This window comes from Phodopus roborovskii, unplaced genomic scaffold (genome assembly GCF_943737965.1).
Source record: "Phodopus roborovskii unplaced genomic scaffold, PHOROB, whole genome shotgun sequence".
NCBI classification, from domain to species: Eukaryota; Metazoa; Chordata; class Mammalia; order Rodentia; family Cricetidae; genus Phodopus; species Phodopus roborovskii.
In genome coordinates this window covers 23504679-23524310 of record NW_026126517.1, presented here as the reverse complement: position 1 = coordinate 23524310, position 19632 = coordinate 23504679, and the positions used below count along the sequence as shown (strand labels likewise).

The following is a 19632-nucleotide window of genomic DNA, read 5'->3' as shown; positions in this document are numbered from 1 at the left end:
GTTGGTAGAATGCTTGCCTGGTGTGCACAAAGCACTGGGTCTGAGCCCCAGCACTGAGTAAATTTGGTGTGGTGGTGCATCCTGGTATCTTGGGAGATGGAGGCAGGAAGAGGAAGATGAGAAGTTATCATTGGTTGCAAAATGAGTTTGAGGCCAGCCTGGGCTATCAGAGACACTGTCTCAAAATAAATGAATAAGTAAATAAATAAGGACTGGCAAGATGGCTCAGGTGGTAGAGGCATTTGCTACACTAATCCTGGTGGCCTGAGTTTGGTTTTTGGGACTCACATGGAGAAAGTTATCCTCTGATCTCTACATGCCCACATGTGTTCTGCAGCGCATGAAAATCCACACACATTTAAAATAAATGTACTAAAAATTTAAATTATGTGTGTGTGTGTGTGTGTGTGTGTGTGCAGATGGGGTTCCCACGTACTGAATTCAGGTCCTCTGGCTTGGTAGCAATTGCCTCTACCTGGTGAGCCATCTTACCAGCCCAATGTAATAAAAGTTTTGTTTTGTTTTGCATTTCAAGACAGGGTTTCTCTGTGTTACCCTGGCTGTCCTGGCTCTGTAGACCAGGCTGACCTCAAACTCACAGAGATTCATGTGCATTTGCCTCCCGTGTGCTGGGACTAAAGGTGTATGACATCACCACTGCTAAAAATTGTTTTGTTTTGTTTTGTTTTTTTAAAGAACAACACATCCCGTCCCACCTTTCCTTTACTAAAGTTAGCATCAGCTTCCCAGGCTCACACAGACCTAAAGGCCATCATTCGTGATTTGGAGATAGATGTGAAGGCCTCTTTAATAAATGTGGGGATCAGCATCACAGAGTGTTTTTTGCCGAGTGTTTTTTGCCGAACTGGTAGGTAGAGTGACTACAGCCACTATGACAGCTGCCTTTCACAGTGGGCCAGGTTTGGGGTGGGGAGATGACAATAATTCAAGTCTCTGAATTCTTGAGGGATCCTGGCTCTAGGGAGTAGAAGATGCTCTCAATCTCTTCCCAGGTTCCCACCTGGAAACACTTCTGCACAGGAAACTTGTCCTCTGAAAGCCAGCCACTCCCAATCTGGGCTACAGCACTAGTGGTTTGTGCCTCTGTGGGGTACTTTCAAGGGGCTCCCCTGTTACTTTGTCTGGCCATCTGTTTCCCTCCGAGCCTTCTTAGGACAGGGATTCTGTCTCACACTCTTAACCAGCCATGTGTCCAGCTTGAGTGAGTTTGGAGAGCTGATAAGTCCTGTAAGGACTCCCCACTGCAGCTCCATGTCCCATCGTCCCTGGATGCCCCTTCAGTGCTCTCCCTACGTTCCCCAAAGAAAGAAGCCATCCCATTTTGGAAAATTGTTTATTCTAAGAAAGCAATTGCAGGGATAGGGTGTGGAGATGGATGCCTCACTGGGAGTTCAGCTTCTTGCTGGCTTCCTCGATCATACTCATTAATCTGGCCTTGAAGCTCTCCAGCACGGGCATCAGGCCCTGGCGCAGGTCCTCCAGAGCCGGTTTGGCCTTCTCGCCCAGCGCCTTCAGATGGTCCGTGGCCTTAGTGTGGTACTCAGCCAGGGTGGGGCTGTCCTTGAGTTGGGCCAGGCGCTCGGCCAGGCGCTGGCGCATCTGGTTGCTGTAGGGCGTCAGCTTTGTGCGCAGAGAGTCAACGTGGTGGCGCATGCGGTCGCGAAGATCCTCGCCCAGAGGGGCCAGTTTCTCCTGCAGCTCTTGCAGCTTCTGGCGCGCCCCGTCGCGCAGCTCGGTGCCCAGAGGCTCCATCTTCTGGCGGTAGAGAGCCACTTCCTCCTGCCACTTGGTCTGGAATTGGTCCAGATAGGGCTGCACCTTCGCCTTCACCTCCTCCAGGTCCTTGTTCATCTCCTGCCTCAGCCAATCTGTGTCCTTTTCCAGGTTATCCCAGAACTCCTGAGTCACTGGGCCTAGCTGCTCCTGCAGGCGACCAACGGTTGAGCCCAGGGTGTCCCAGTTCTCCAGGAGGTTCAGGCTGAAGGAGGAGAGGGCAGCTAAGAGATGGCCCCAGGCATCCTGTACTGCCCCAGGTCTGGGTGCAGTCCTGGGTACCACTTATCTCCAAACGTGCAGTTGCTATGTTCCTAGTTTGCCAGAACACGCACCCCTCTAACGCCCTATGCTCCTTCTATATTCCTCTGTATACATGACCTGAGGTACCAAGGATACAGATGGGGTTGGTGCCTGTTGCCAGGCCAGTTCCCTTTCTTTACTGGGCAACCAGTACTGGGGAATACCCAGGGGAAGGGACCTTTGCACTCATAGGCAGAAAGAGGGGTTGTGGTTACCTACCACCCAGGTGAGTCCCATCCCTATTCCTCCATTGGACCCTGCCATGGTGCTCAAATGGTAGTATAGCAGGTGAAGATTTGCCTAGTTCAGTTACATCATCTTCTCACAGGACTCTTTGCCCACCCTGGATGGACAACCCTCGCCCTGCTCCAGGTCTCAGGCTGGCTTCTTCCTTACTTCAGCTGTTTTCCCAAGGCGGAGGTTTCAAACTGAGACACATATTCTCTGCCGCTGTCTTTGACTGCGTCCACATACACGGTGGCGAAATCCTTCACTCTGTCCCATGGGGTCTGGGGGTCATCTTGCTGCCAGAAGTGCCGAGCCTGGCTCCCTGGGCATGGAGGGGAGACCCATGTCAGGCCAGCTCTGGGCTGGGGTCTGAGCTGAATGTCAGACTTGGAGTCAGGGAGGAGACCAGAGAGGATTCTGTTCTCTGTACCCAGGAAGGTAGGCCATGGAGGCCTAAGCAGAAGCCCACTGCACCCCAATTGTTGCTTCCCTGGGTTGGAGGCACCTACCGGTCAGGAAGAGCACAGCCACGGCCAGGACCACAGCTTTCATCCTGAACGGTGTGGGTGACCTGAAGAGATAGAGTTGCTGAGCTGAAGGGGAGCTCTGCCACACAGAAGCCCTATACTTGCACCCCACCTTCAAGCCAGTGGGAGGAGAAGGGTCTAGAGCGGGAAAAGGTCCCAGAAACCCACAGAGTGGCTGAGGCACTAGTGAGCCAGAGTAGTCTAGGGCAGGTAGCAGCACTTACCCCCCTGGAGCTCTCCAATAGTCTCTGAGTGCCCAGCTCTTCTTCCTTGGTCTATTTATGTCTGCAGGCAGGGGCTGGGCGGGAGGGCTGATAAGCCCAACCCTGGCCCTGTCTCTGCTTACTTGTCCTGACTATGTGGAACTTAGAGTTCAAGGATCAGCTGTGTTCCTGAGGCTGGGCAAACAGAGTGGGCAAACAGGAAGCTGCGGGGGCTGCAGAGCTGGGATCAAGGGTTCAGGTGGAGGAAGCAGGGGGTGGCTGCAGACTCAGGAGGTCCCCAGGGTTAAGGCCGCTGCACCATCTCCTTCCTGTACTCCTATGGGTTGCTGTTGTCCCCTGAGCCTGGAGTAGGGTTGGGGTAGGGAACTTTGGGCTCCTGCACTCACTTCCCACCCCAAAGTTTTCTTGCATTACAAGAAGTTGACTCTGGTTCCCCAGGTAGGGTATGCCTGTCTCCAGATGCCATGTGCCTGATAGGCCTCCCATCCCTAAATCCAAGAACAGCTGAGGCGCCAGGAAATTGCCTGGGTGAAATGTAGAGGGGCTCAGGGCCCCAGGCTGAGGATGAAGACCCTTTGACACTTTCGAAGACATGAGGCTACCATGGAGTTGTCAGCTCCTTCCTTCTCTCCTTCTCTCCTTCCCTGCCTCCCTCTCCCTTCCCTTTCTTCCTTTTGGAGGCAAGATATTTCTGTGTAGCTCAAGCCTACCTCCAACTCAAGATATTCTGCTTCATCCTTCCAAGCCGGGCAGCGGTGGTGCATGCCTTTAATCCTAGCACTTGGGAGGCAGAGGCAGAGAGATCTCTGAGTTCGAGGCCAACCTGATTTACAAGGTGAGTTCTAGGACAGACAGGGCTGTTACACAGAGAAACACCATCTTGAAAAAACAAGCAAACAAACAAAAAGCACCCCCCCAAAAGTGTGTGTATAGCTGGGTGGTGGTGGTGTACATCTTTAATCCCAGCACTCAGGAGGCAGAGGCACGTGGATGTCTGTGAGTTCAAGGCTAGTCTGGTCTACATTTGGAGTTGCAGGGCAGCTAGGACTGTTACACAGAGAAACCCTTTCTCAAAAGAAAAGGAAAAGGAAAAAGTATGTGTGCACATGCATGTGTGTATGTGTGTATTTTGCTGTGGATAGAAACCAAGGCCTTGCACATGCTAGTTAAGGAGTCTATTATTGTTTCATCCCAGACTTTAGAGTTGTCAAGGTTTTTGTTATGTGTACGTTTCCCAGCCTCCCTTCCAAAGACAACCTCACCATCTACTACGACCACCAAAAGGACTGGTGTAGTTCAGCTATGTTACGTCTCTCCAGAATGGTGAGGGTATAGGCTCAATCCTCAGTATGGGAGGGCTGGGTAGCTGGGTATGCTGGGCTGAGTATGATGGATTATGTCTTCAATCCTTCCAAAAGGGTTCAAAACCAGCCTTGGTTACATAGCAAATTTGAGATCAGCCAGGGCTACATGGGTCTATCTTAAAAAACTTAATCATCCAGGAAATCTTATCATGGAACCTGTGAATTTCCCAGCTAAAAGAAACATTTGAAACCATCTGTTCGAGCCTCACTTATGAAGTTTCTTCAGAATGAGGAACTGGCAAATGTGCGAGGAATTTGCTGTGTCCCAGATCTCCCAGCCTTGGGAGCAGGGCAGGGATGGACCTTGAACCCAGGTCTCTGCACTTGGGACCCAGGGCAGGCATGTGCTCTGCCCATCTCCCAACTCTCTGGAAGCCAGTCAGGAATCTCTACCAGCTCTGGGAGTGGCTGGGTTTCAGGTTGCTCCCATCCCAAGAGGCTTTGGAACCAGAGAGAACCTTGGTTTGAACCTGGGCTCTGCTGCTTATTCTCAGGGTGACCTGGATGAGTTGCATAACCTCCCATCCCTGTGCTTCTTATCTACTAAGTTAAGATACTGACAGGACACGCCATACCTTTGTTATGATCCCAGTCAGTGTGAGAAGCAGAATGACGGGGTAGAGAGATGCGTGTGCACTTCTAATGCCAGGAACCCATACTGCTGCCTAACATGGAAAGTGTGATTAAGGGGCTTGAGCCTAGGTGTCCAGAGGGCACTGTAATCACAGAAGCCCTTCAATATGCAAGCGGAGGCGGGAGAACAGGAACAGGGGTAGACAATGTGAGTGCTGGCAGCAGTGATTGAGCCAAGGGACAATGGCTGCCTATCCAAGGATGCTGGCAGAAGTGAAGGTGCAGGTTTTTCTGAATGAAAACTCGGCCATGTTTTTAGCTATGGTTTGACCTTCTGAACTCTGGAGCTCTAAGATATTCTTGTTGTGTTAACCATGAAACTTGAACATGTGCACAAAACTGTTGAAAGGTAACGAGCAGCAAATGGCAAGTGCTCTGTGTCCTAGAATCCCGATTTCACTGCCATGAACACATTTGCATTAGTAGGCCTAAGCCTGTGACTCCGGCTTCGGGCAACAGAAATGGGGCAAGGCAGGCAGGTGCCTGGCACTGTGATGTCTTCTCCAGGATGAAACCAGTCCTGTATGTCTATGGAAGAATGCAGAGGGAGGTGGCCTGCTTAAGAGAATGATCAAGGCTGCCCCCGACAGGAGCAGCTTACCTGTTGATCCACAGCCTGCTCGTTAGTTTTTACCTTTCTTTTTGGCTCATTACTGAAATGATGGTGGCCAGCTACTTGAGCCTAATATTTGCTCAGGTCCTCATCTCAATTTCAGTTAACTTGAGACATCCGATAAGGCTGGAGGCCCAGGTTTTCTCCCTTGGTATTTTGCCTGTCAGAAAATTGCAGCTTAGAGCCAATAAGGGCATTCTTGCCCCTCAGCATTGAGATGGTGCCCTGGGGCTGGGAGTCAGGTCTGGCTTCTAGTTCTCTGATGGTGGCTTCTTGATTTCATAAGCCTTCATATTCTTTTCAGGGACACGCCTGGCTCAGGGATTGGAACCCAAGCCATCAGAGTAAGAGAACTCTGGGACAAGCTGTTACCGAGCAGTAAGTGTGTTCCCGTCTTGGTATCCTGCCTTGGCTTTCTGTGCTGAGGTTACAGGTGTATGCCACCATGGTCACTTCCCCCCCACCCCCTCCCTGCTTCATACTTACTTGCTAGTGTCTGTCACTTTATCACAAGACACATTTGGCTTAAACTAAACAGTGCCTTACTATTCTGGACAGGAAGTCCTTCTAGGCAGATCAATACTAAAATGGGGTCATCATAGATTAAGACTGGGTTTGGTCATTGTTAGAGGTGCTGGGTGTCTAGGGTTGGTCCAGGGAGTAGAGACAATGCCCGTCATTATGGTTTCTACCACCATCCTCACTCTCATCTTGGAAGCCTCCAAACTAGCCTCTGAATTGGGCAAGTGCTGCCTTTGAATCCCTTAACATTCATGGGAGTGCTGGCAACTTCAGGAGCCATGAATGTAGCCCATTTCACAATGTCTGTCTCAACACAGCAGATTATCTGCACAGGGCAGTGCAGGGACTCTGTCCTTGGCTGGGCCTGGCACCAGAGACTTGCCAAACATTCACTGGATGAATGACATTGGTACACTAAAGGCTCCCAGACTGGCAAAGGGTCATAGGAAGGCGCGAGCCTTCACTGGTGGCAGCCCCTTCTGGAAATATGTACCCGGTAAGAAACGGTGTTGGTAGGAATGGGGAACTGGGGCTTGGGGTCTCCCTAAGCAGCTGGGTTCCCAAGGTTTCTTGATTGACAGCCCTGTTACAGCGAGGACACTGTCACCAGCTCTGCATGATACTCCTGCCTCCTGCTCAGGAGAATAAGTATTTTGTGGTTGAGTGGGTGGGGTCTAACACCAGCACAGTCAGTCTCCTTCCCTGAGCCCAGGCGAGTGAATCCTGCTGCCCTGGATACCCACCCTACCTCAAGCTGAATCCTGCTGCCCTGGATACCCACCCTACCTCAAGCTGAAAGCATCCAGTGACTGCCAGAGCAGCACCTGTGGCAAAAGGTGTGATGACTTCTTGGGAGTCCTTAGGGCCCATCACTGGCTCACCTCTAGCAGCAGTGTGCACTTCAGGCCTTCCAGGGGCTTGCCTGAGATGGCATCCTCTGCTCTCAACAATCCCATCACTACTTTAGGCTCAAAGGCTTTCTTTCCTATAGAAGATTTTTCTATGTAGGAGTGTATACCATCTGTATACAGGTGCCTGTGGAACGTGTCGGATCCCTTGGAACTGGAGTTCTGGGGTGGTGTGAGCTGCAGGAAATTGGTGCTCTTAACTACTGAACCATCTTTCCAGCCTCTCTCACTCTTTCTAAATGCTCCATATTCCCAAAGTCACTGAGCTGTCTTCACACAAGATTTTAGTCTTCTCTGCTGTGCCTGGGACCTGTTGGAAATTCTGCCCTGTACTGGAATCCAGGCACAGACAGAGGAAAACAACAGGAAAGCCCCTTTCTGTCCTATGCTTGAGTATCTCATTGATCTTTCAGCTGACTGAAGTCACCCCACAACTGTTCCAGCCAGGGTCAACTCACGGCTCTCCTTCCTGAAGACCCCAAGTAATCCATTTTCCATCCAACTCTGCAAACATAAATGTGTCCCTTCTGAGGGGTTAGAGTCCACATGAATGTCTAGGACACAGTGTGAGATTGACTTGCTAGGCTCAGAAGGCAAGGTGAGGGAACCATCAGAGCCCCACCCTATGCCTGGGGATTTCTCCAGACACCTGTGTCCATTCATCTCCACCCCATGTGATTTCCTCGCTAGACTCTGAACTGTAAGGCAAACAACATATCAGTGTTAGAACATAATAAGGTTTTTATTTCCACAACCTCCTACTGTCCAACCAAGTTACTAAGTTGTAAATGTCCCACACAAACAAGGACAAAATGTCTTAGCAACTTGAATCTGGAGATTTTTTTTTTTTAAGCCTTTTTGTTTTTTTTAAGTTTAACAGAAATGAGAAAGAAAAAAATACTTCTTAACATTTTCAAAGAACAGAAATAGCAAAGTATATTCATATATATTCAACATATTGCGCATATTGGTTACTACAATGTAAAGCAATGATGATCTTGAAAATAGTTTGCAAGATGGCACGGTTAATAGGCTCACTGGCTTTCATTCTGGGTGGCTCTGGAGGGTGGCATCTGCTCTTCCATCAATCTAGTACCATGTAAACAGGTCAGGCCGAGCATTCGGAGCAGCAGGACACACCCTGGACATCAGAGTTGGACTGAGCTTAGAAGCCAACAACGGCTCTTCAAGCTTTCTTGGGAAGTCAGACTTGTGGTGAGTGACTGGTGACCCCATGAAGTGGAGAGGAGACTGGAGGATACAGGACCATGGAACAGGTCCCCAGCAAAGCTCTTGCATCGAAAACAAACCCACTCAAGGGACAGTGGGCTCAGAAGCAAGCTGCCGGTGTCAGCGGAGAAGGATAAGCTGGGTGGGGGCCCTGCTGGCAACATCTGGATGCCATGCTAGGCAACTGCTTTCTTCTGTGCAAATGCAGAGGAAGGAGACCTCTGGCTCTCAGAAATGAGGGCTAAGAGTCAGAACAGAGGCCACTCCTCACTGGTTTTGAGGACCAGGAGAGAACAAGGCCTTGCTCAGCCCCCAGGCTGCAAAGGAGACTTTGGTTTCTATCAGCAGAGGGAGAAAGGTAAGGACATAAACACTAGCTATTGCATATGCGCTGCTTCAGGTGGGAAAGGGGGGGGGGGCACTGCATCCTTCGATGGCACAGGAGAGTGGTTCACAATGCCAATGCCAAGGAAAATGCTTCGAACAGAAGGCGCAAGCCACAGTTCAATAGCACAGAATCTGGTTAAACAATTCTCTTTTAAACAAAAATTATTTTGTCTTTATTAATAATAACAATAATAACAATAATATCAACATTTACCAAAAACAATTCCTACATGATCAAGAATTAAAATGTAGGGGCTGAAGATGCTAGGGAGAGGAGGAAGTTAAGGGGCTCCACACAGCCTCCTATCCTTGTCTGTGACAGAGGCTGAAAGGGAAGGGCATATATACACGCTCATATATATGCACACATGACTGGACCAACGGTCCTTTTTACAATGCAGCTGAGAGGAAGAATGGAGGCCACACAAGCAGCACAGTGCATCGCTGCTGGGTGTTCACTCATGAGGGGAAACCAGTTGGATGGTGGCTAGAGGGGCGCTGAGCCACACACAGAAGGCCCCACACTGAGCCATACTGGTTGGAACCTTCAGCAGCAGGCCATTCAGCCTATGCTGGACCAGATACAGTTCTAGTAGCGCCCAGCAGGACACTGCATCAGATTCCAGGCTCGAGTTTCTTTTTTTCTTTTACTCTCTCTTTCTTAGCCACTGAGCTCCAGTCTAGCATTTGTTCCTGGCAGACTGGAGCAGAGGGAGAGAGGCTGTGGAATGGAGGGTCCTGAGGTTCAGCCCCTGAATACTAACTGCTAGCTCCTCTGCCTCAGAAATGGAAAGGAGAAAACAAAACCAAGAGAGAGGGGGAAGGAGGGAGGGAAGGAGGAAGGGAGGGAGGGAGAAAGAGCACGAGCTGAAGAAAGGAGAGGTGGGGGAGGAGGAGAAAAACGTCATCCCCAAAGGAAAATTCCCCAAACAAAATACAAGCAAACCTCCAAACACCAGAAACTCAAGCACACCAGATGCCGGTTCCCAGAAGATGGAGAACATGGATTTCCTGTTTATTTCCTTGGTGCCTTGGTCATACAAACAAACATAGCAAAAGTCCCTCAGAACCCAAGCAACGGCCTACTGGTGCCCAGTGTGGGGAAAGGAGCTGCACTGTCCTGGCAGAGACACAGATGGCAAGGTGATGCGACGCTGCTGGACACTGTTGGTTTAGGGTCAACCTCCTCCTCAGCTGCACACACACCTGGGAAGCAGACACAGGACGACTTTGAAGGAGCGGCCCGAGTCATAGAGTCTTCACGCATACTCCCTACCGCTTTCTAATGGTCCTGGGGCTGGAACTCAGGTCCTGTGTATGTCATATATGTGCTCTACCAGTAAGCCATATGCTAGAAGGCCCTCAGTGAAGTCTTTTTCAGGTGTCACTGTATGAGCCTGGCCACACTGAGGCCCTGCCATGCCTCTGTCTGTGACTTCACTTTCCTCAAGTCTTTCTGTCTCTGTGGAGACAGAACTACTAGTGCCCACTGCCCTTTTCAGCATGGGTCTCAGACGATAGATCCTTTGTTTACTCCTTACAAAGTCCAGCTGGGGCTGGGGCTGGAATTCTGTGGCAGAGTGCTTGCCTAGCCCTGGGTTCTATGCCCAGCACCAAAATGCCAAAACACACAACAACAAAAATGATGAATGAAGGATCATGGCTGGATCTGTTCTTTGGTTGGGTTTCACCCTTCAGGATAGAGTGTAAAGATTAGCTCCCTTTCTTAGTGTGCTGGCCAAAGGTCACTGGCCTCTGTCCTTTGCAGCTGTAGCTCACTGGGTCTCATAAGAGACATACAGTTCACCTCAAAACTAACATAGAACTTTAAAAAAAGAAAAAAAAAAAAAAAAAAAAAAAAAAAGGCAGATGGGAAGGCTGCATGGAAAGAGGGATACTCAGGCTCACCAGGTACCACACAAGGAATGAACATGCTGAAGGGGTCAGGGGCTGGCACTGGGCCACGGGGCTGGGCCTGACCAGGGTGACACTCACTCTCCATATCCTGCTACACGCCAGCCTGCTCCATGCTGAAGGAAACCTCGGGGTGCTTGTGGCTGAGCAGGATGTCTGTAACACACGTAGATGGATAGCGAGAGGAGTTTAAATGCTGGCTGCCATCACTCAGGCCTGGATGCTCGTGACCTCCCAGGCTCACCCTGCATTCTGCAAGACCAAAAAGAACAAGTGAGACAGGAGAGGGAGGCAGTTCTCTGTCAACCCCAGCCTCATTCCCGCTCTGACTTCAGCTGCAGCAGGCCCTTCGGACTTGAGGGACCCTTCCTGACCACCTTCCCCCTTTCCTTTCACAATCCTCTTTAAGATGAGAAACCCCTCTGCGGCCTTTTCTTCAAGTTGGTGGGAAGGACAACTGTAGTGAGTGCCCACAAGGAGCCAGGCCAAGGCACATTTTCCTGGACATTGCACTCATAAACAATCCCGCAGGAGGTCAGCATCCCTCGAGACACAAGGTAGGCAGTGCGTGCTGCTGCTCTCTTCTTGTCTCCAAAGAAGAGGACTTGGGATCAGGAAGGTTAAGGCTTAGCCTGCAAAGCTTAGGAAGGGTGGACCTATCTATTATCAGGCCTCTATTTATGGTCTGTTGCCCTGGCTCTACAGAGACACAGACACGTATGATCTACTGAGGTATAAGGCCCTCTATGAAGATGTGGAAAGAGCTATTACTGAAGGTGCCTCCTGCTGCAGCTTGGACTATGATGACTCTGTGCGGACTGAAGCCAGAGTCCCTTACACATGCACTCTCAGGGAGATGTGTGGTGAGTGACACTATGTAGCACTTCACACAGTGAACTGTTTCCACAGAAGTCCCTCTGGGGAACTGCCCAGGAGTACCCATGGGCAAGGCCTCACCTTCATCTTCCCCGTCCTGAAACTGCTGGCTGCCCATGAGTGAAGACTGACTGAGAACTGCATCTGACATTCGGGCAGAGCTCAGTGCCTTCCCTGCCACCAGGCTCATTCCTGGCAAGGTATCCAGCTGCACCTGCAGAAAACAGTCAGGGGTGAGGCTGCCAGACAATGTGCCACTCTCAGGGGACCCCCTATTCCCTCCACAGCAGCTCAGGCAAAGGGTGTCCTGGGTCACCACTCCAAAACTCGCTTCCTCTGCTGCACAGAGCTGTTGACTGCTCTCTGAGGGGACAGCCCTGTTCTCAAATGCCCTGTGACAAGGTAGCTGCTGGGCATGTAAAGTATGTACAGTGGAAGAACTAAATTTGTAATCTTGTATGACTTTAACCCAGTCACATTTCAACAGCCACAAACTGCTGGCTGATGGCTTCTAGGTGCTACCACGGTTGGGTGTGTCCCAGCCGACAGGTCAATTCTCAAGAAAGCCAGAGACAGGGAAACAAGTTGCCAGAAAAGGACCAAAAACTGACGGTTCATAGGTTGAGGCCTGGGTTTAAATTTCTGGGAGAGGTTAAGACCCAAGATATCAGCTTATTTGAGTCCAAAGCCTAACATTTGGATGAAGAGGTAAGGCTTGTCTGTTACGGAAAAAATCAAAGAAATGCACCCCCCCCCCCCCACAGCCTGCAGAGGGCTGGACTCTGAGAAGATGCTGAAGGGTAAGTTCTGCTTTCAAATTAAGATTGGCAACATCCCACCTCTAAGCAGCAGGAGGGGCCAACATACGTATGCATCGTCACTGTTCTGGATCGTGTGGTGTCTCTGGAGGGTCCGGGACCTGAGAGGCTCATGGACCGAGGGCCGAGTTGGATACGCAAGCCCGTTGTGATCTGGCAGTTCCATTGCTTGTCCTGGAGAACTTCTATCCATGCAATTCCCTATGACAGACTCTAGGAAACAAGCACAACAGGGTGAGCAGGTCCATGACTTTTCTCAGTGATGTCAACTCCCAGGCCACCCCTTGCAAGAGACAATGAGTGAGAGGGAGACCATAACTACCCAATTGCCAAGCTCAGCCGGCTGGCACTGGTGTTAAAGGAGCTGGCCAGCTAGACAATACCAGGTCCTACAGCAAATACGAGTTTCTTTAGGGTACTCCCTGCCCTAAGGGGAAACCCCACCTAGTTGGTATGAGCCGGGCCACACTCATCCTCTTTCCCTACCTTTCTGCTGGCTTAGCTTGCGTTTGCTCCCAAATCGGTGTACAGAGGGAGAACTCCAGCCGCCAGAACTTCCGGCCTGAACTCAGGGCTGCGGCTTCCGCCTTAGCACCACCCCAGGTCTCTTCTGTTCCCACTGCTACTTGTGGCGCTGCCTGCTGTGCTTGACCTCACTCCCCATGGCTATTTTGACATCATCTAGGTCCATGGCTTCAACTACACTGAGTCTGTGTAAAAAAAATACTGTAATGGGACCAGCAAGATGCTCAGTGAAGAGAAACACTTGTCATCAAGCTTGATGAGCCGAACTCACCTAGAAGGACACATGATTCCACATGTGTGCTCATGCACGTGTACATACACTAAATAAGTGTGAAAAGAATTACTGATATGCTTTCTTATGTTCCAGATCCATAGATCCAACTATTTTCTTGTATATCTAACCAGTATGTAACACTTATATCAAATTCCAAACTCATCAACTTCCCCAGAACCTGGTACTCCTCCAGACACCCTTGGTTTTAGCCTCTTATTCCCCTAATCTTTAAGGGATAAGCTCTTGGAGTCATGCTTGATTCCTTTTTTCTGGTCTCACAATAGCTAGAAGTCTGAAGTCACTCACTCAGTGGTGGACACTTCAGCATCGAGACTTTCTACTTCCCGTCAAGGCCCATTACCTCTCGCCTAGATTTTTTTTCTAACTACCCACAGTTACTACCCTATAAAGACTGTGCTAGTTTTGTTCTTTTATCCCTGTTCCTATTTTTATATGTGTGCATGTGTATGTTCTATGTATGTGGTGCATGTGTTGTATATATGTAGTGTTACTGGTGTTACACCCCAGCTCTTGTTCAAAGATTTGAAACATTAAATGTAACTAATTGTGTGCACACAGGTTCGCGCATGCTATGTCCTGTGTGTGGAGGCGAGAGGACAACTTTCTGGAGTTGGTTCTCTCAGTCCATTGTAGGTTGCAGGGCTCAAACTCACATCACCAGGGTTTTACCTGCTGAGCTATTTCACTGGACCTTGTTCAGAGATTTTAAGGACTGCTATCAACCAGGAGCAGGCAGCAAAGCTAACAACAGTCCTGGCGCTTGTATTTAACATCCTTCTCCTTCTTCCAGATGCTTCTGTGTGTGTGCTTTCCTGTCTGTCCTCTTTCCCACTTTTGAACTTTTTAGATCTGAGAAATGAGGCTTCTCCAAATCCAAACACCCGCCCAGCCTTTCTGAAGACTTCAGGATCTGCTTTCCTGCTCTTAGCTCTCCTGCCTGGCTTTCTGGGTGATGTTCACAGCTCGAGAATGCCACCAGGACGTAAGAGCAATCATTTGGTAAATCAGGTGACCAGCTTTGCTGGGTGCCCAGTGTAGCGCTCTCTCCTCTGTCCAGTGGAGATGGCACAGTGGCCAGGAACACAAGTCTGGAAGGGGAAGACTCGGCTTGACACTAGCTTCATTGCTTCCTGGGGGAAGGAGGGAGCCAGGGAGCTGATCCTTCTGGACCTTACTTCCGCTAACAGAGCAAGGGACACCGGACAGATTAGTTACCCAAACTTTAATTTTCCAGAGTGGCAGCTTCTGATCTAGAAGGAATAAATGTGATAATGAACCAGATCTAGGGCTGAAAACACTGCTCAGCGGCAAAATGCTTGCTTAATGTATGTAGGACCTGTGCGTGATCCTTAAACATCACAAAAATATAAATCCACACCAGATGAAAATGAAGGAAGCATACTGACAGTAGTTGGGGAGCAGGCTTTTACTGGAGGGGTTGGCATCTCACATTCAGAAGTTGTGCTGGGAAGAGGAAGAGTGGGAACCGGGAGCTGCTGGGGTAAGGATCTTGGCTGTCACCCAAAGGCACCTGGCACTAATAGGGTGTTATGGAATTTTTAGGAGGGTTAGGTTGGGGCTGGTGAGTTGGTTCAGCAGGTAAAGCACTTGCCATCAAGTCTGATGACCCGAGTTTAATCCCCAGGTGGAGGAAAGAAGAGAACTAACCCTCTCAACTGTCCTGAGCTGTATGCAACTGCAATCTCAATCTCTCTCTCTCTCTCTCTCTCTCTCTCTCTCTCTCTGTCTCTCTCTCTCTCTCTCTCTCTCTCTCTCTCTCTCTCTCTCTCTTCTCCTCCACCCCCTCCCACCCTCTTCTCTCCCTCTCAGAGTGGCAAGATGGCTCCATGGGTAAAGGTACTTGCAATAAGCCTGAAGACCTCAGTTCCATCCCATCCCTGGGATCACGTTGTGAAAGGACAAGACAAACTCGTACATGTCCTCTGACCTCCACATGAGGGCTATGGAACAAACCCAGCTACTGGCACGATACAAAAGAAATACAACGAAAAAAGGTTTTTAAAAAGTTAGAGGACGATGGGGTGTGTCCTTGACTGGGATTTGGGAGCCAGCTCCCCCTTTGTTCCCTTTCTGTTTCCCAGCCAGAATGAGGTGTAGCTTTGTTCCAACATGTCATGCCTTGCCATGAAGTGTTGTCTCAGGCCCCAAAGCAACAAGGTCAAATTATAGCTGTGACCTCTGACAAATCTTTCCTCCCCATAAGCTGATCTCCTCAGAGACAGGAAACTATCACAGGCATAAAGGAAAGAATATAAGGGCCAAGAATGAGGCAGCATAAGCCAGGGTCCAGGTCAATCACCACTAGAGTACACACAATGTGGCAGCCAGGTAGCCTCCCTTATCTGACAGCTAAGGGCTCCAAAACCCCTGACACAAGTGGAATGTCTGTGGTAAACATTAAGGACTCCACAGGTAAAGGGATGAGTTTAGGAAGAGTCCTGAGCCTCAAAGTCCATAGATGAGACCTGCTGACCAGTGGCTGTAAAAAGACCAACCTGCTGACCAAGGGACAAGAGTCTCTGGTGGCCTTTATGCCATTTCAGGAGCTGGAAGAACAGGCAGGCTCACAGAAGGGCATATAAACAAAGCAGGGACCATGCCTTCCAATGACCAGGGGTGGGGGGTACAGAGAGTAGGGTGACTGTCTGAACAAGTAAGGGACAAAATGCACAAAGGGATCCAAGGCACACCCCCACACCCGGGGGGACTCCAGGGCAGTTTGCGTAACTGTTGAATCTGTCAATGTTGACTCGTCCTTACTATTTACTGGGTTTTAAGAGTAATGAGAAACGGCATGTTTGCCTACCTCTTAAAGGCTCTAAGGGTTAACATCTTAATCCCTCCAAGGCTGTCAGCACTTTACCCTTCAGGCCTGAAGCTGACTGGGCTGGGAGAAGAGGATGTGGTTTTCTGAGTCTAAGTTGGTAACCTCATTGTTTAAGCTGTTAGTGCAATTGTATTTATTTACTTATGCAGTCAAAGCCTGAAGCCCCTGTAACAAACAGTGCAGCAAGAGGATGCACCCTATTTTCACTCCTCAAGTGGAGGACAATGAGACCGTAGGCAGAAAAGGGCAGAGTTAACCCTGAAACCTGTGACATTTGGAAGAAATTTCTGACAAAGTGTGTGCCCAGTGCTCTGTCCAGGATGGCCTCCTACTGGATGTCAGCAAACAAGACATACAGGAAACAAAAAAACCACAGACACAGGACAAAGGCAACTAAGTTTCCTAGACTAACATCAGTAAGCTTTGCTCATCCACTCTTAAGAAATACTAATATGCCTAGAGTTCTGCGCTTGTTAGCTATAGCACATTCTAGACAACTTCTGACATAGCTCTTCATGAATAGGGCCGAGGACAGGCCCTTCGGCTTTCCCTCCCACATCCCCACAGCACTACTGGCTTAGTACTTGTATTCAACTTCTCTCCTGCAACTCCACTGAGATGGAGGGGCTATCAAGAACCATCAGGTTCCTCTGTCCAAACAGAGTGGCAAGGATGAAGGTCCTGCCCTTCCTGTGGTCTGGTGGAGCACACTGTTAGAACGGTCTGTAAAATTTCTTTATTCTGATTATGATTGCATATGTATAAATAAATATGTGTGTGGGTGCCATGGGACATGTATGGAGGTCAGAAGATACTCTTTCGGAGCTATTCCTTTTCTTCCATTCTTACACGGGTTCTGGGATCACACTCAAGTTGTCAGTCAGGCTTGCATGGTGAGTGCTTTACCCACTGAGCACACTCACTCCTGTAACGTTTGATAGTTTCTCTGGGTAGCCCTGGCTGCCCTGGAGCTCACTCTGTAGACCAGGCTAGCCTCAATCGGAGGTCCTCTGCCTCCAAAGTGCTGGGATTAAAAGTGTTCACCACCACAGCCTGGCTTCTGAAATGGAATCTTAACCCATGCTTCCTCAGGGTGGGTGTGAGAAGGAAACATAAACTGAGTCAAAAGCATCAAGCACAGAGCAGGGGTTCGACAAGCTTTCATTTAGCTCAGTCCCCTCACTACTGGAAGAACAAACAGAAGCGTGTTTACTGAGTAGGTCCCGACAACTTGTGATAGCGTAAGGACAGCAGGGCTCCAGAGAGGATCACTTTGAACACACAGGCGGACCCCAACATGCACACTCTAAGGGGTTCTGAAGCAACTGCAGCAGCATGCACTGGGCCTCACTAATTCACGAACGCCTCCCCTGCATCACTTCACTCTTCGGGGCCTAAACTCGCATAATTATACATACATTTGTGGCTTTGCTGGGGGCAGACATTGGATAACAGGGCCACTCCCCCCAGACTGATAGCTGGGAATCCAGCATTAGACCGACTCAGACCCCCTGAACATGGGTCTCAGTTAGAAGGACTGGGCAGTCTAAGGGACTGCGGACAGTGGAACCAGGATGTATCCCTGGTGCACAAAAGGACTTTGGGAGCACATCCCCCATGGAGGGATACTCCCTTAGCCTAGACACAGGAGGGAGGGCCTAGTCCTTACTCCAAATGACTTGGCAGATTTAGGTGACCCCTCCTGGAGGCATCACCCTACATGTGGAGTGGGGGGGGGTGATGGGATGGTGGAGGGGCATGGGAGGGAGGTAGAGAGGGATGGTGAGGGAACTGGGATTGACATGTAAAACAAACAAACAAACAAACAAACAAACAAATAAATGGGAGGGCCACTCATCTCTGTGATACAGCAGCAGACAGACAGTAAAGGAAGCTTCTACCAAACTAATGTCAAAGGTCATGGGGAAAAGGTCAGTGATAAACAGGATCCCATAGGGTGTGAACTACCCAGAAAAAAACTGGGGGTAAGGCTGTAGGGACAGGACAACTTTGAACTGAAACCTGGAGGGCTATGTGTCTGCCTTGATTCTACGAGGCCAGCAACATATTTATGGGGGACAGTGGCAGTGACGGTGGTGGATGGAGAGGGAGGAAAGAAAGAGGAATCACAGTGGTTGGTTAGCTAGGAAGGACAGATCTGATGACGAAGTAAATATAACACGAAGCATGAACCGGAAATGAAACCTTTGCACGGGAAGAGAGACCTGACCAGGACCAGTTGGCAGCCTGGAAATCCCTCAGAGATTATTCTAACTACCAGGAGAATGGAGCAGTGGGCCATGATTTTCATGGCAATATGAAGCTGGACCTAGACAAAACTCTGTCTCTTAGAAAACTTTTCCCCTTAGCTTCTCCTAATTCTTCCCCGTGCTACACTCCAAGCTAAGCAAGCCTGGGAGCAGATGGCTCTGAGACACTGGCTCTTTCCTGTGCTTCTCCCCCAAGGCCAAAGGGCAGAATCCTGTCTGTCCATGTGCTACCTAGCATCTAGAAAACCTTCCCATTCTTCTACAGAGCCGGCCTCTCCCTCTTCTGGTGCTGCTACGGCATGTGCACTGACCATGCTCAGCCTGCTGTGGGTAGGAAGTAGCCAAAGAGGCATTTCTGACAAAAGAGGACAGTGGGGGTGAGGCCTCTCCATCCTTCATGTACACAGGCATCTCAGAGGAGAAAAAGTGGAGAGAAGTCAGAGAAAGTATCCTTGGAAGAACACTTCTATTATAATTAAACACGTGGCAACTGTTGGCCAGGGGCACCGTCCCCTCCAGCCTTATTCCTTCTTCAGTAGCCTGTACATCAAAACATGTTCAAAAATTTGTTGGGGTGGTGACAGAGTGACGGTGATACTTGTAAGCTCTGACCCAGAGGTAAGTTACATATCTCTCAAGTCTTGGTTGCTTCACTGGTAAAATGGGGACAATGGGCCATTGCACCCACTAAAATATGGGCCAGGAGCAGCTGAGTAGCAGAGCTTACTCACTTAGCATGTGTGAGGAGGCCCTGGGTTTTGCTCCGGCACCACAGAAAGGAGGAATGACAGAATGAATTGCATGTGAGCACGTGTGCATGGTGCAGGGTCAGCATGCTTACTCTTCACACAGATTCCTTGCCCAGTATGTCCGCCAAGGCCAACTACCTCATCTAGAACCACCCAGCAATAGGAAGTTTCCAGGGTTCTCAGGCAGCCTATGCTGTCAGTTTCTGGCAATAGTCTTCTATAAAGAGCTACAGTTTGCTGTGATTTCTACCCCGACTTAGGTTCTGCTCCATAGCACACATTTAGCTAAGTGGAGTCCCTCCTTCCATCTGACAGGTCTGTTTCTGCCTGTGGTTCAGTCCCAATCCCCAACACTGCTAAAGGTGTCTCTCATTGTACACAGGACCTGTTCAGAAAGTCCCACCCTAAATACAGTCACTGGAGAACGCAATATACATGTGAGAGCAGACCTCTAGGCTGGGTGACACAATCTGCTCCACAGGTTGGAATTTGCTAGGCAAATATGAGCATGCTAACAAAACTCACTGATGAAAACCCTTATCTTCAGATGGCAATGAAGACAGCCCTAACAGTTTATAGCACACTGTCAGTTACCTAGTGCTCT

General features: G+C 49.6%; 3 protein-coding genes across 5 annotated transcripts in view; 1 reads left to right on the top strand and 2 right to left on the bottom strand.

The window, feature by feature from the left end:
- Nucleotides 1–19632, top strand: part of Tagln (transgelin) — a 911813-nt gene that overhangs the window by 611430 nt on the left and 280751 nt on the right. The window lies entirely within an intron of this gene.
- Nucleotides 1341–2971, bottom strand: Apoa1 (apolipoprotein A1). Its single transcript, XM_051197333.1, has 3 exons — nt 2835–2971; nt 2494–2647; nt 1341–1999 (listed from the first exon to the last, which is right to left on the bottom strand). Exons 1-3 carry the CDS (start codon nt 2875–2877, stop codon nt 1402–1404), a joined length of 795 nt encoding a protein of 264 aa, XP_051053290.1. The 5' UTR covers nt 2878–2971; the 3' UTR covers nt 1341–1401.
- The window catches only part of Sik3 (SIK family kinase 3), a 214907-nt gene continuing 203108 nt past the window's right edge, over nt 7834–19632 (bottom strand). For all 3 annotated transcript variants that reach the window (XM_051197322.1, XM_051197324.1, XM_051197323.1), the window contains 4 exons: nt 12391–12554; nt 11605–11737; nt 10729–10899; nt 7834–9939 (listed from right to left, as the gene is read on the bottom strand). In XM_051197322.1, coding sequence (XP_051053279.1) covers nt 10742–10899; nt 11605–11737; nt 12391–12554 — 455 coding nt within the window. In that variant the 3' untranslated portion in view covers nt 7834–9939; nt 10729–10741. The remainder of the gene's footprint in view (nt 9940–10728; nt 10900–11604; nt 11738–12390; nt 12555–19632) is intronic.

Coding starts and splice junctions, on each gene's coding strand:
- Apoa1 (XM_051197333.1), bottom strand. CDS start 2,877: ATGAAAGCTGTGGTCCTGGCCGTGGCTGTGCTCTTCCTGACCG. Junction 2,648..2,834: donor GGCTGTGCTCTTCCTGACCG/GTAGGTGCCTCC, acceptor CTCCATGCCCAG/GGAGCCAGGCTCGGCACTTC. Junction 2,000..2,493: donor GCCTTGGGAAAACAGCTGAA/GTAAGGAAGAAG, acceptor CTCCTCCTTCAG/CCTGAACCTCCTGGAGAACT.